The 13,304-nt window shown below is 50.4% G+C and overlaps 6 protein-coding genes across 6 annotated transcripts; 1 reads left to right on the top strand and 5 right to left on the bottom strand.

The window, feature by feature from the left end:
- Positions 1–7: 7 nt before the first annotated feature.
- BDQ94DRAFT_146481 (uncharacterized protein) lies at positions 8–484 on the bottom strand (the record flags this gene model as incomplete). Its single annotated transcript, XM_026766831.1, has 2 exons — positions 154–484; positions 8–76 (listed from the first exon to the last, which is right to left on the bottom strand). Exons 1-2 carry the CDS (start codon positions 308–310, stop codon positions 72–74), a joined length of 162 nt encoding a protein of 53 aa, XP_026624721.1. The 5' UTR covers positions 311–484.
- A 773-nt stretch (positions 485–1,257) lies between these two features.
- Positions 1,258–2,554, bottom strand: BDQ94DRAFT_146483 (uncharacterized protein). Its single transcript, XM_026766832.1, has 2 exons — positions 2,437–2,554; positions 1,258–2,363 (listed from the first exon to the last, which is right to left on the bottom strand). Exon 2 carries the CDS (start codon positions 2,124–2,126, stop codon positions 1,815–1,817), a length of 312 nt encoding a protein of 103 aa, XP_026624722.1. The 5' UTR covers positions 2,127–2,363; positions 2,437–2,554; the 3' UTR covers positions 1,258–1,814.
- A 236-nt stretch (positions 2,555–2,790) lies between these two features.
- BDQ94DRAFT_146485 (uncharacterized protein) lies at positions 2,791–7,060 on the top strand. The gene is made up of 9 exons (XM_026766833.1): positions 2,791–3,474; positions 3,554–3,569; positions 3,656–3,678; positions 3,738–3,855; positions 3,912–4,011; positions 4,077–5,523; positions 5,575–5,671; positions 5,720–6,505; positions 6,558–7,060. The coding sequence occupies exons 1-9, from the start codon at positions 3,351–3,353 to the stop codon at positions 6,928–6,930; spliced, it is 3,084 nt and encodes a 1,027-aa protein (XP_026624723.1). The 5' UTR covers positions 2,791–3,350; the 3' UTR covers positions 6,931–7,060.
- A 373-nt stretch (positions 7,061–7,433) lies between these two features.
- BDQ94DRAFT_146488 (S-adenosyl-L-methionine-dependent methyltransferase) lies at positions 7,434–9,546 on the bottom strand. Its single transcript, XM_026766834.1, has 4 exons — positions 9,366–9,546; positions 8,173–9,296; positions 8,001–8,109; positions 7,434–7,918 (listed from the first exon to the last, which is right to left on the bottom strand). The coding sequence occupies exons 1-4, from the start codon at positions 9,480–9,482 to the stop codon at positions 7,736–7,738; spliced, it is 1,533 nt and encodes a 510-aa protein (XP_026624724.1). The 5' UTR covers positions 9,483–9,546; the 3' UTR covers positions 7,434–7,735.
- A 177-nt stretch (positions 9,547–9,723) lies between these two features.
- Positions 9,724–11,146, bottom strand: BDQ94DRAFT_146489 (F1F0 ATP synthase subunit 5). Its single transcript, XM_026766835.1, has 4 exons — positions 10,877–11,146; positions 10,332–10,646; positions 10,183–10,272; positions 9,724–10,126 (listed from the first exon to the last, which is right to left on the bottom strand). The coding sequence occupies exons 1-4, from the start codon at positions 11,042–11,044 to the stop codon at positions 10,013–10,015; spliced, it is 687 nt and encodes a 228-aa protein (XP_026624725.1). The 5' UTR covers positions 11,045–11,146; the 3' UTR covers positions 9,724–10,012.
- Positions 11,147–11,436: 290 nt separating this feature from the next.
- On the bottom strand, positions 11,437–12,840 carry BDQ94DRAFT_55962 (Mob1/phocein family protein). Its single transcript, XM_026776049.1, has 6 exons — positions 12,818–12,840; positions 12,567–12,714; positions 12,175–12,338; positions 12,007–12,100; positions 11,815–11,948; positions 11,437–11,723 (listed from the first exon to the last, which is right to left on the bottom strand). The coding sequence occupies exons 2-6, from the start codon at positions 12,587–12,589 to the stop codon at positions 11,482–11,484; spliced, it is 657 nt and encodes a 218-aa protein (XP_026624726.1). The 5' UTR covers positions 12,590–12,714; positions 12,818–12,840; the 3' UTR covers positions 11,437–11,481.
- Between the last annotated feature and the right edge of the window lie 464 nt (positions 12,841–13,304).

The raw sequence follows: 13,304 nt of genomic DNA on the forward strand, positions 1-13,304 counted from the left end.
AATACTACCACAACTAATAATAATAATAGCAACCATAACTATTACTCTTGCTTGTTGATGGGGAAAATAATTCAGACTAATTGACGAGGAGGAGCCAGCAGAGAGTTAGTACTACGGGGTATGCATGTCAGTAAGTAATGTACGTTGGCTGACCGGCCATCTGGATCCCTTCCTCCCAACCAAACGATGCCAACAAACAGGAGAAGACAGCAGCATTGGAATGAAACATTCGGGAAGTAAAGTAAGTCATCAAATCCCTGTCCAATTGGGGAAAGAGACGCATTTTTTCAATTTTAACTCTGTTGGTCATAAATCATGAGCGTAATGGGTGAGAAGGGGGAGGGAGGTGGGGGGGGAAGGAGAGTAAAGAGTATCATAAGTAAAAACGGAAACCCAGAAGAGTACAAAAAAAAATTAGAAAGTAATAGGGAAAAGAAAAGGAAAGGGGAAAATAAAATACATCAAAACAAGTGCTAATTCGGGCCATGAGAGAGTAAACATTGTCAATACCGCAGGCCGCAGGCGTCTGCGCAGCAAGTAAGTACTTCCTCTCCACTGCTAGGCGAGGATCCCACAGGGCAACCGGGTGGTTCGCCGCTGGGGTAAACCTAGTACGGGCGCTAAATAAAAGTACCGCTGCTGACTGGCAGGGCCAATAGCATCCGCCTACCCTTTGCGGCGACCTGCTGCTGAAAAGCCCGCGGATGTCGCTATCCTGGTTCCCGCGAGCCAATCATGGATTATATGAAGTGGTCCGTGTACTTTTGTCACGTTCTGTCTGTTCCGGTCTGTATGGATGTATGGATGTATGGAGTCCCGACAGTTCGCAGTTTGTCGTAATTGTAATAAACCATCATAATAATGTGGAATCAAAATCATCATCAGGTGGGCAGGCACTAATTTAGGTGTTACGAGGTACCTTGCCTGAGTCAACCTGGTCAACCGCCTCGGAAGCTAAGACCTATTTCCTGAATAGTGCAGGTGTATCGTTCAATGGGGGAATAACATGCTTTCTTCATTTTTGTTTGGGATTTCTTTTCTTATTTTCTGTTCTGCCCTCCCTTAATGTTTTGCAGATGTGATATAGAGGAAATTTGAGTTACAACGGTATGCCAGCATGAAGTATTGCAGTCGTAAGTTAGCTACTCAAGTAGTAGTACTTATTGCTATCGATCTATCTCTCTTGGGAGGGTGAGGCAGTGTTTGGTATGCCCGGGTTAATACAAAGTAGCCTAGACGCCTTTCCTCGGGAGAAGGTACCCAGTTGCTCTAGACTCCTAGTATTTACTAAACGCCTTGGAGAATATTTCCACAATGACGCCATGGATGATTTTCTGCTTCACCCGCAACAAACGCCAAAACTGAAGGTAGTCTTCTCAACTTTTCCGAGAATAAAAACTCAAAAGAAAAATGAATAATAAAACAAAAGCGTAGACGGAAGGTTGAGAACCCGGTTCGATGCGAAAAACGGAGACAACTTGAACTGAAGCGCCGAGGTCTTTAGCCTGCGACCCATCCGACGGCCATACTCCTTAGGAGTTAAGTGGTCCCTTCATATAAAATCTGCGCCATTTCTGCAGGTGCAACAACTCGAAGGATCCATCTAGCTCCAACGTATATATCCAAACCCCAGTCATACTTCCGTTGCGTCTCCTAATTACTACTAGTAGGCTCCTGACACCAAGGAGCTCGTTCCTCTCAAGCTTGACAGGGGGGAGAGAGGGGAAGAGTGTCGGGGAAGGATGTCCTCCTGTTCGCTCCAACATCGCCCCAAGATCTGCTTAAGGTGCCCATGAAGCCTAGAATTCAGCGATCTAGAAAGGGCAGGAGCGATCATGATCATGCCAAATCACCAGGAATGGGCCAACACTCGCCTTAATTCTCGGCCAGCACTTTATAATCAAGTTGTGGATGGATGGACTGCGGCTACATTCTTTTGCTGTCTCTTTGCTGACATTTTTATTTTTCTTTGGCTTGAGTTGGATTCGTGGATCTTCGGGACGGGACTTCCAAACACGCGTCCGTGTCCTGATGAGTGGGCTCATGACCCGATGTGGCAAAGTTGGATCATAGCAAGGATCATAGGATGAGGCCTGAGCTCTCCCAAGCGAAACTTTCATTTCCATGACTGTGGCTTGGACGCTCCCTTGATCAGGGGGGATGAATTGCCTCGTTTTCCGAGAGTAAGAGGGAGGGATCACTTCAATTCTTCCCTGTTCACATTCTGGATGATCTCCACTGCAGCGCCCATTTAATTATTTCTCCGCCGTGAGGGTCGCCCAAATTCCCAATATCAGGTTTCTTCATGAGCAACATTTTTGTGACCGAGGGACCCAGTCTGCTTCCACATTGTTCAGATATGACTAGATATTAGCAATGGTTATTAGATGCATGAAAGGACTACTTGAAAGATCTGCTGCGAACAGGGCTGCCAACAATTACTCCCGTCATCTTGGCGTGAGTGTCACCACATTGACATCTGCTTGTCCTGACATTGTCAACAAACTTGACATTAGTGAGGCGGGGGGCTGCAGGACATGTCAATGGTTTTCACCATGAGCATCTGCAAGCCAAAAAAACCCACGAAGCACGACATTCAATGGATGCTGGCCTGTCATCTGACCTGCTAGCCCAAAATGGCGATGCCGGGCCTGCATGATGATACCAGTACTGTACAGTATAGTATGTATGGTATCCGTTGGGTTTGCAGGGCGGCAGTAGCCTGAGTCTTGAGGTGGCAACGGAGATGGGTGTCTGAGCGCAGCAGAACTCGACGCGGAAGAAACATCAGGACGAGATACTATTATGAATCGGCCAGCGATCTCTATATCCTATTGTAAAACACAAATATAACTCTCGGATTCCATCAACATCGGTCCCGAGTTGAAACAAAAACCCTAAATTGCATTATCGCCCAGCTTCACTCATGATCTCCTCGGGTAGGACCAATGATGTCAGAGTCATCCCCCGGACCTTGGAAATCCCCCCAGACAGAAAGCGCCCGAGCAACGGTCCAGACCCCCCCCCCAAATGAGCTTCCAAGGTGGATGTCCGATAGATAACTGAGCTCTGAACTCTGAAGTGTCCTGCAGGAGCTGCGTCGGTGCGACCTACCATGTCAGCCACTGGTCCCTGAGCTCCCGGTCATTCCCTGTTCCTCTTGCCATTCCCAACCCCTCATCCCGGCTCTCCCCTCCCAGCGTCGTCTCTTATCAGGCTTTTTCTTTCCGTCTCTCGTCCACTCGATATTTCAAATTCCATACTTTCTCTCGTTGTTCTTCCTCGTTAGCTGTCTTGGAGCTGGTCTTCTTCATCCGCTTGAGACTACTCAGCATACTTCTAATCCCATCATGGTGCTCATCGATAAGCACGAGTACGTATCCCAAGAAGAGCGTCGCCTGAGAGAGGACCGTGAGCACTCGCGGTACTGGAAACGATGGGGGCCGTATGTGGCAGAGAGGCAATGGGCTACTGGTATGCTTCTCTCCTAGCTGTCTCATCCAAGTCGCGCTTCAAAGTACCTGGACTAATGACTATCCTTGATGCCCCGCAGTTCGCGAGGATTACTCGTAAGTCTTCAATTCACCATACTCGTTCGGTATTTGGGCTACGGAGCAAGCGGCATTTACTGATTCTTTTATTTTATCGATTTCAGGGAGAATGGAGATGCTTGGAGCTGTAAGCCCCTCGATTCACATGTGTGCCGCGCGGCCCGGACTGATCAAAATGATGCTTAGACTTTTCTCATGATCATGCGCGGTCTAGGACCTTCCGCTGGGGTGAGGACGGAATTGCCGGTGTCTCAGATACCCACAACCTGCAGAATATTGCCTTTGCATTCTGGAACGAGAAAGAGTACGTTGGCTCTGCCCCGTTACGACTAGTTGGATCTCAAGCTCACTATGGTCTAGCGATTTTCTGAAGGAGCGCCTATTCGGGTTGTCGAATCCTCAGGGTAATCATGGTGAAAGCATCAAGGAAGCCCACTTCCATGTTGATAATACCCCGACGGTTTGTGCTTCAATTCTCCAAGGTGGACGAAAATCGCGGCCCTTCTGACTCCATTGCGCTCTCAGCATTCCTACATGAAATATCTCTACAAGTATCCTCAGAAGAAGTTTCCGTACAAGGAACTCGTGGAAGAGAATGGCAAACGCTCAAGGCAAGACCGTGAGTATCAAATTCTTGATACTGGAATCTTCGACGACAACCGATACTGGGACATCTTCATCGAAACAGCGAAAGAAGAAGACGACGAGGAAGAATTGCTCTTTCGCATCATCGCCTACAATAGAGGACCAGAGCCCGCCCCGTTACACATCATTCCCCATGTTTGGTTCCGTAACACCTGGTCCTGGGGATACGAGGATCAGAAAGAGAAACCATCTGTTGAGAAGGTGCATCCCATGATTGCCAAAACATCTCATCATAAACTTGGGGAGCGATATGTGCAGTTCTCCCCCTCGCCGCCTGTTGGTGACGGTCAGGACGACGTGTTCCCCCAGATGCTGTTCACTGAGAACGAAACAAATAACGAACTGTTGTGGAACACCAAGAACAGTCAGCCATACGTGAAAGATGCCTTCCATCGCCTCATTGTCAATGGAGAAAAGGATACAGTGAACCCTGCGAATAAGGGCACTAAGTTCGCTGCTTGGTACGCCTTTAATGAGGGTGAAGGGGTTCCTCCTGGAGAGTGCGCTGTCGTGCGATTTAGATTTTCGCGACAAAGAGGTACCTTCTTGGATGAAGAGGTTCTTGATAATGTCATCGACGAACGCAGGACCGAGGCGGACGACTTCTATTACCACATCAGCCCGCTTCCCATGAGTGATGATCTACGCAACATTCAACGACAGGCATTTTCTGGCATGTTGTGGAATAAACAATTCTATCATTTCGTGTGGGATCAGTGGTCAAACGGTGACCCTGGTCTCATCCCACCCCCTCCGGGTCGGAAGCATGTTCGTAACCAGCAGTGGAAGCACTTGTATATGGAAGACATTCTCTCAATGCCTGATTCTTGGGAATATCCATTTTTCTGCGCATGGGACACGGCTTTTCATTGCATCCCGCTGGCGATGATCGACCCTGATTTTGCGAAGAGACAGCTGGATGTTCTCACCCGGGAATGGTACATGCATCCGAACGGGCAGCTTTCAGCGTACGAATGGAACTTTGGGGATGTGAACCCACCGGTCCACGCGTGGGCCACCTTCCGGACGTTCAAGATTGAACGGAAGATGTATGGTCGGCAGGATCTCGACTTCCTTGAACGCGTCTTCCAGAAGCTATTGCTCAATTTTACATGGTGGGTCAACCGCAAGGACTCTGAGGGCAAAAATGTCTTTGAGGGTGGCTTCCTGGGACTGGACAATATTGGGCTATTCAACAGATCGGAGCCTCTTCCTACCGGAGGAGTCCTAGAACAGGCTGATAGTACAGGTTGGATGGCATTCTACTGCCTGTGCATGCTGAATATTGCACTTGAGCTCGCCAAGCACCGAAGGATCTACGAAGACAGTGAGTACACTCTCATGTCAAGGCTTTCATCGGCTGACCAATGGCACACAGTCGCATCTAAGTTTTTCGAGCATTTCATTCTGATCAGTGATGCTATGACATTCAAGTCTGGGGGACAAGAGACCTCCCTCTGGAATGAGGATGATGGGTAGGCCGTGTCTATACCTATATGTTTTTCATGGCTTACTTTAAGTAGATTCTATTATGACGCCATCTCTTATGGCGACCCTTGGACACAACAGCTTCCAGTTCGGTCCCTCGTTGGCCTGATCCCGCTGTACGCCGTTCTCACCCTTGAGCCCGAGTTGATCAACAAGTTTCCCTCTTTCAAGAAGCGATTGGAGTGGTTTGTTGAAAATAGGCAAGACGTGGCAGAGCGCAACATTGCTAGCATGAAGCACCGTGGCAAGGATGAACGCCTTCTCCTGTCCCTTGTGAGCAAGAGCCGTTTGGAGCAAATCCTTAAGAGGATGCTTGACGAGACAGAATTTCTTTCGGAACACGGCATTCGATCCATGTCCAAGCACCATGAGGAACATCCATACTCAATGGAGGTGAACGGCCAGATGTTCCGAGTCAGCTATGTTCCTGGCGAGTCTGACAGTGCTCTTTTTGGCGGTAACAGCAACTGGCGCGGACCGGTCTGGTTGTGTGTAAATTTCCTGCTCGTCGAGTCTCTGCTGCGATTCTATATGTTCTACGGCGACTCTTTCAAGGTGGAGTGCCCCACAGGCTCTGGCGACTATATGCATCTCGGACATGTGGCGGAGGAGATCCAGCATCGGCTCCAACACTTGTTTGCGCGCAATGACGAAGGTCGTCGTGCTGTCTACAATGGCTCTGATCTTCTCGACTTTGACGAGCACTGGAAAGACTACATGTGGTTCCACGAGTACTTCGACGGAGACACTGGTCGGGGCCTGGGAGCATCTCACCAGTGTGGATGGACCGGCTTGATCGCCAAGATCATCCACGATACCGGGTAAGCCTATAAGATATATTATTGTTGTATCACCATTCTGACAAGTCAACAGAATCAACTGCCGAGTGCCACAGACCCCCCGCTCGCCATTTGCTGCAGCATCGCACTACTTTGATGATATCTTTTCGCGGACGGCGCGACCACGTGGTAGCCGTCGTCCCAGCGTGCGCCGTTCATCCACCAGCCGGTCGATCGGGAACCGCAGTGACTTTGAATCCGCTTTCACAGGTCGTGACACACCTGGACCGGAATCCGCTTTGGACGACGATGAGAAACTCGGTGAGTCGGGACTGGGATTCGGTGATGACGACCATGTGTCGCAGTACGTGGAGAGTCAGTTGGAGCGTGTCCGCAGTCGGGCATCCATGGGAGCGTATGAAGACGAATTTGAGGCGCAGGCTGATCGAGTGCCGAATGGACATTGAGTGATATACTAGAGGGGAGGCTTGCACACTGGCAGTCGATGATATGGTCGGTTTCATGTTAGTGATAATGGTCGTGAATACATAGGACGTAGATGATCTAGATGATAATATATTTATTGAAACGTCACAACGTCATGGCCTACATACCAGTACGTACTATCATCAAGAGACTGAGTGTCTCGGTTTTGACGACATTGTAATTAAGCAAGAAACCGAAAAATACTACTCCTACTACCGGTAGTCAACGGTACTGGTATCGTTTCCACCCCCAGTGAGTGGAACTATCTAAAGAACTCCAAATTACTTACTAGAATTTTGAGGGTCTAGTACCATGTCCACGACAATAGTACATGGCCCACAATCATCACGAATACTACCCACCTCCAAGATAGTAATAATGGTTGATGAAATGAAATCCTCTAATATATCGATAAAGCATTGAATCTAGTTACGAGAGAATCCTCAAGACCCTCATCGCATCAGCATCAACCCCGTGCCAGGTCCCTCAATCTCTACTTAAATCTTTCCATTCATCTAATATATCTATCTAGTCATAAGAATCCTAGTCCTCGTGATCCTATCCCATCGCAGCGCCACCACATCCAGTACTAGCGTTGCGAATTCCTTCAATAGACCATAGTGCATAAATCATATCTTTATCACATATCCAAAGCACCATATATCCTTCCATCCACCCCCGCTTCATCTCGTTTCATGAACATATTTCATACATAACATGACATTACGTATCCGTCCAACCCGTCATCTAGATTTAATTCTCACAGAGACAAAATCAATCTGAGGTCTAAGGCAGACGGGACTTGCCCGCCTCCCTGCTCTTAGCGAGAGCACCCATAAGACCATACTGGTTGGACACTCCGGTAATACGGTGCGTCGAGTTCAGGTTCTTGACCACCACCATCTGGTAGCAGGTTGCGGAACCTTGGCGGGAGGCGATGACGGACCAGGCGAGGAAAAGTTCCCAGATCTGTTTAGGTTGAATACAGTGTTAGAGGTGTTTAGGAATAAGGGGAAGTAGAGGGAGAAGAGGAGGAGGAGGATATACGCACCCTGTACCATCTGGGACCGTACTTGGCCTTGATTGCCTCGATGTTGCCGACCCAGTTGCGGTACCATCTCCAGAGGGTGCCGGAGTAGTGGACGCCGACAGTGTCGATACTATTCGCAGATTTGATGTTAGTGTTTGGTTGGTGAAAGGGGGCGGCAGGAAAGGTGGCTTACCCCTTGACTTCGAAGCCAGCTCCTTCAAGACACTTGACGTAGTACCACAGAGGAGTAGAAGCGTCCGCGCCACGGAAGATGTACTTGTTCAGATACAGACCCCAGATGAAATCCTCGTACTGCCATGCCTGTCTCAGACCCGAAAGCTGCACGTACATGCATCCATCATCGTTAAGCATATCATAGCACTGGCGGAAGAATCCAGTAAGCTTGCGAATACCGACGTGCTCGCCCATTTCCAGCTGAGTGATCTTGTCGTATTTCGTGCGGGGGATATCGCGGTAATCCATGCAGACAATGCGGCTCTGTTCCTCGGAGATGCCGGCCTTACGGAGAGCATCGTTACCCCAGGCAGTCTGGTTCTCAGCAATAGTGAGACCGGTCACCTTTGCACCGTAGTTGAGACTGGCGAACTTGGCCAGAGTACCCCAGCCGCAGCCAATGTCCAGCATGGTCTCGCCTTCCTTGAGGCCGATCTTCTCGCAAACAACAGCCATCTTGTTATCCTGCAGTTCCTCCAGGGTTTCTTCACGATCGGGGTCGGAGATGATTCCGGAGGTGTAGATCATGCGAGGGCCGAGGAACCAGGCGTAGTGGTCGTTACCCCGGTCGTAGTTGGGACGGATTTGCTCCTCATCCTGGGCCTTGGTGTGGAAAAGCACATCGACGAAGAAGGTGCCGACGATGAACTTGAACAGGTCCCAGGTGAAGGCGAAGCTGGCCCAGTCGTGGCGGTATTCCAGGATCTCAAGCACGTCGCCGTTGAAGTCAACCTGGCCGTCCAGGTACATTTCCGAAAAGGTTTGCATGGGGATCTTGTTCCTTCCGCTCCATTTCGCACGGTCTTCGTCGCGCTTGAAGGTGATGTAGTGCTCAACGGGACGGCCAGGGAGCTTGACTTTCTCGTTGGTGCGAGGGCTGAAGGTCGAGGTGTAGGTCCAGAAGGCCACGAGGACAGGTAAAACAGTTACCAGAGTGAAGAAGATGAAAGTTTTCTTTCCACCGCCGAGCAGGTAGGTCAGAAGGCCAGGGACTCCGATGATGGCGCCGCCCAACAGGAGGTTGGAGAAGCTCTCGTTTCCAGGACCATCTGCCGGCAGGGGAGGATTGTTAATACTCTTGGCCTTTGGTAGAAGTCAGCACGGTTTTGGACAGGTAGCCAATATGCCAGCAATTGGGAGGGAGGAATTGACATTGGTCAGGGCGACTCCACAGCTCTCGCCGGTTTCAAACTTGGGGGGAGCTGGTGCGGGAGTTTCGATGAATTGGATGTCGTCAGACAGCTCGACATCTTTAGATTTGGTCGTCATGGTCAATTGATACCCTCGTCACGGGTTATCTTGGTTGGTGAACTGGGGACGAGGAGAGGAAGACGGACATCTGAAGGGAGGACACTTGTTTCATAAGTTAGGATGCCGCGTCGATCGTCCCGTGCCGTGTCCCTAGTTGCCCGCGGGCCCCGAAAAACAACCAAACTGAACACCCCTTCCACGCGCATTTTCCTTCGTAGCTGCTACGCAAATTACTCATTGGTTGGAATTTATAGATATTGAAATAGCTGGTATACTGGTTTACAGGTAGTGTTTAAATACCGGACTACTAGTGAGGACCCGCAGAGTATGTTATCTGCCAAGATGGGTGATATAAAACTCAATTCTGTCTATTCGACTCCAGGACTAGAGCTCATGCTAGCAAGAAATATAGATGAATGAGGTAGATCGATTCGGTAGGGGTACAGGGAGTTGATATAAAGAAAAGGGTTAACTAAATATGGAAGCTCAAGAGACGCCTAATGTGAACATGTGCATCCCTCGTGTTTTAGGTGGATTCTTTAGGTAATTTACAAAGCGTCGGTGAGGGCCTTGTTGAGCTTGGCAATCTTGGAGGAGACGCTGAGGTCAATGGTGCGGTCACCGATCTCAACGACCAGACCACCGACGAGCTCGGGGTCGACCTGATTTGAACGTATGAGTATACGTAGCGTCAATTGGGGAAAGAATTAGTAATTACCTTGGTGACAACCTTGAGCTTCTTGCCCTGGCTGAACTCAGACTTGGAAACAGCCTTCTCGAGACGGTTGACAGTCTTGGTGTCGAGCTCCTGTTTCCCAACAATCAGTATAAAGCCCCACGATACGAAAACCCGAAAGAAGAAAGTACCTGAGCACTGGTGATGTTCAGCTCGATCTCACCACGGTGAGCACCCATGAGAGTGGAGAACTTGTCGCAGATACCCTCGAGGAGACCGAGACGGTTGTTCTCAGCCAGAGTGTTGAGGAAGTTCTTGAGGATGTCGCCCTTGTCGGCACCAGCAACCTTCTGCAGCTCCTGGACAATCTGCTGCTTGTCGGCGACAGTGAGGGTAGGGGCGGAGAGGATGGTGATCAGCTTGCGGTCGGCCTTGAGGGTCTGACCGAGGCTGGCGAGAGCCTTGGAGGTCTGGTCGAGGTTGGCGGACTTGGCAGAGGCAGTGTACTATACACAGAAACGCAAACAATCGGTTAGCCAGGGAGCTTTCTTGAAGTTGACTATTTCTGGGATCATGAGGTTGCTAGGACGTGTGAATCTCTGTTTTTGTTTTCTTAGGTCTCCCGTCCGCCTTTCCCCCTCTTTCTTGTTTTCTTCCTTTCTTCCGTGCCATTGACTGGGAGGGAACCTCAGAGCCACTACTAGCAACCAACGGGTAGAATCATGGTGTCGCATACCAGAGCGGTGGCATAGGTGCCGTCAACACCGAACAGGGAGACAGGAGGCTTGACATCCTGGGCCGGGGTGGCATAGGTCCTCAGACCGTTGACGGCGGCAGTGCGAGGAACGGAGAACTGCTGGGCGGTGGCACGGAGGCCGGCGCGGGCGACACGAACGGAGAACATGGTGATCTAGGAACGGAGACCTCGAGGAAGGGAAGGAGGTGAGATATGATGCGAGACGGACGGGGCGTCGGGGAGGGGATTGAGCGAGCAGCAACGGGCTGGTGGTTCGTCGTGCTTTGGGATGGACGGGCGACGTCCAACTTCTGCCGGCTAGCGGTCACGTGAGATCCCGCACACGCCGGGTTTTCGGCTATCCACTACTGCGAGTGACTTGATCCTTGAAGATCTTATCGTTATTGCTATGCTGTGCATCGAACATTTTTTTTTTATCTTCATTTCAGTATTCATGCTCAAAATGCGAATTACAGTCGCACACGCTATGTAACGCCAGACTGCCTCTACGAGTGAATTGCGCCCTCCCGAATGCCAACACCCGAAACGCCGTCCTCTCAACCTCTTTGCTTCACGGCCGTCTAGCCATTTGACCGATGCGATCTTTAATCACTGCGCAGCATGCTATCCACAAGATCTCCCAACGGACCCCAGAAATCCTTCCCGCTAGCCAGGCGGTGCTCGTCAATGAAGAGCACGTAATGCTTGAAGCTGGTATTCAGATGAGGCTCCAGTCCGAGATGGACCACAACCGGGTAGTGGTGGCAGTAAATGTGTGCATATACGCGATACATCCGCTTAAAGATCTGACGCACAAGGCTCGGGAACACCTTGGGGAAGGGGACGCCTGTGAGGTAGCATCTCATATTAGTGTCTGCTCATCGCAATCGTAGTTTACGTAGCCTCCTTTCACGGCTCTCTCTCAAGACGCTACTCACCGAGCCTGCTGGGGAAAATTTGCTCGTTGTCGATACTGCTTTGTACCCAGCTCATCAAATGTTCGATGTATTCTGGGGCCGACATCTTCGTTGGTCGCTTGTAGTTTTCCGAATCTTGCCAGAGATATTCGAATCTGGATCTCCATCGTCAGTTCTGTGTTGCTTCGGCAGGTATCAGGGCTAGCTCCGTACTCATCAGTTGCTTTCATTTCCGGACATGATTGCGGAGAACAGAACTCTGTGATCGCGCCATAGAGCAAGTTGATCTGGTTATAGAAGTCGACCACTGTTGCACATTGCAACAAACTGTTAGTATGTGTTTGATGCTGTCGCTGCTGCAAGCCTCGAGAGTATGTTTACCATTAACTGCAAGCCACTCATTAAGATCCTCGCCTTCTGGAAGCTTCACGGCCTTCCGTAAGCTTCCACTTCCCAAGGTCGCTTCCGCGAACTGTCTCAGTTGATAGCTAGTGGTGCCCTTGGCTGCCGACCGCGGCTTGAAGGGAGCGCGGGTCCGAGCGTTGCTGGGAGGTGTCAGTCCAGCGGTATCATATTTCAGCGCGCATACTGCTGGGGACAGATAAGACGGGGGCTCAGAGAAGGGGCCAGGAAAAGTCTGAACGGTGCCATAGCAGACCGAAGGGGAGATGATGGATGGAGAGGAGGGGAGCGAAGGTTGGGGAGAAGATGAGGATGGCGGGGCAGGTTGTCCAGCATCGGACGAAGAAGAAACAGAAAGGATGGGGACAGACATGGTTGTGATGAAGGATGCCATCTCCTTGCCAAATTTCTTTTCTTTCCCTTTGGTTCCTCCCTTCAGTCAAATACGAAGCCACGGGTGCTATTCCGGTGTTCTTGGTCGAAACAAGGTGTTGTGTAGAGTTCCGTTGGAGAATGCGCCTGCATGCCGATGCCGACGAAGTCAGCGCCTGTCAGTCAAGTTTATGGGCTCGACGGTGAGGAAATCTGGAAAAAGACGCCAGTCCCTGTCTTACTGTCTTACCTCTTTTGGGAATACCTGAATCAGTGCAATGGTAGCATGCGCCGATGAGGGGAGCAACAGACCGGCTGGCGGAATGAGAGGAGGGACGAGAGGTGGTAGGTAGTAGGAGGCGAAGTTGGAGTATCAGCGATGGAGCCGCTCCGACCAAGTGTAGAGAAGCGCGACAACAATCTTAGGAAATGAAAACCAAGCGAGAGGAACACACCCAACTACCAACGAGGGGCGATGGAGGGCGATCTATATCGATCGCATTTCCGGCCTGCCTTCTCCACGATCCCACAAGCGGAACCTCCCCAAGGACCGGATCCATGGGTGCTGCAGCATCCAGGGTGGTAATCGCCCCGTCCGTTGCCCCGGCGACATCAGCCAGCCGCAAGGAAACCGGCCCTTTATTACATCGTCAAGGTTGTAGATAGTGGATATCCTTCAAATTTATTACGTAGGCAGGCTGCCGCTTGATGGCATATGTTCTTGGAATTGTAAAATA

This window comes from Aspergillus welwitschiae (genome assembly GCF_003344945.1).
Source record: "Aspergillus welwitschiae strain CBS 139.54b unplaced genomic scaffold BDQ94scaffold_22, whole genome shotgun sequence".
NCBI lineage: Eukaryota > Fungi > Ascomycota > Eurotiomycetes > Eurotiales > Aspergillaceae > Aspergillus > Aspergillus welwitschiae.

Bases quoted from the DNA above. Each gene is read 5' to 3' on its own strand.
- BDQ94DRAFT_146483 (XM_026766832.1), bottom strand. From the start codon at position 2,126: ATGGAAATGAAAGTTTCGCTTGGGAGAGCTCAGGCCTCATCCTATGAT.
- BDQ94DRAFT_146485 (XM_026766833.1), top strand. From the start codon at position 3,351: ATGGTGCTCATCGATAAGCACGAGTACGTATCCCAAGAAGAGCGTCGC. The intron at 5,524-5,574 runs GTGAGTACACTC...AATGGCACACAG, and splicing joins CCGAAGGATCTACGAAGACA to TCGCATCTAAGTTTTTCGAG. The intron at 5,672-5,719 runs GTAGGCCGTGTC...TACTTTAAGTAG, and splicing joins CTCTGGAATGAGGATGATGG to ATTCTATTATGACGCCATCT.
- BDQ94DRAFT_146488 (XM_026766834.1), bottom strand. From the start codon at position 9,482: ATGACGACCAAATCTAAAGATGTCGAGCTGTCTGACGACATCCAATTC. The intron at 8,110-8,172 runs GTAAGCCACCTT...ATCTGCGAATAG, and splicing joins GCTGGCTTCGAAGTCAAGGG to TATCGACACTGTCGGCGTCC. The intron at 7,919-8,000 runs GTGCGTATATCC...CAACCTAAACAG, and splicing joins ACGGTCCCAGATGGTACAGG to ATCTGGGAACTTTTCCTCGC.
- BDQ94DRAFT_146489 (XM_026766835.1), bottom strand. From the start codon at position 11,044: ATGTTCTCCGTTCGTGTCGCCCGCGCCGGCCTCCGTGCCACCGCCCAG. The intron at 10,273-10,331 runs GTACTTTCTTCT...GTTGGGAAACAG, and splicing joins TGAACATCACCAGTGCTCAG to GAGCTCGACACCAAGACTGT. The intron at 10,127-10,182 runs GTAATTACTAAT...CGTTCAAATCAG, and splicing joins AGCTCAAGGTTGTCACCAAG to GTCGACCCCGAGCTCGTCGG.
- BDQ94DRAFT_55962 (XM_026776049.1), bottom strand. From the start codon at position 12,589: ATGGCATCCTTCATCACAACCAT. The intron at 11,949-12,006 runs GTACGGAGCTAG...ATGGAGATCCAG, and splicing joins GAAATGAAAGCAACTGATGA to ATTCGAATATCTCTGGCAAG. The intron at 11,724-11,814 runs GTGAGTAGCGTC...GCTACCTCACAG, and splicing joins AATTTTCCCCAGCAGGCTCG to GCGTCCCCTTCCCCAAGGTG.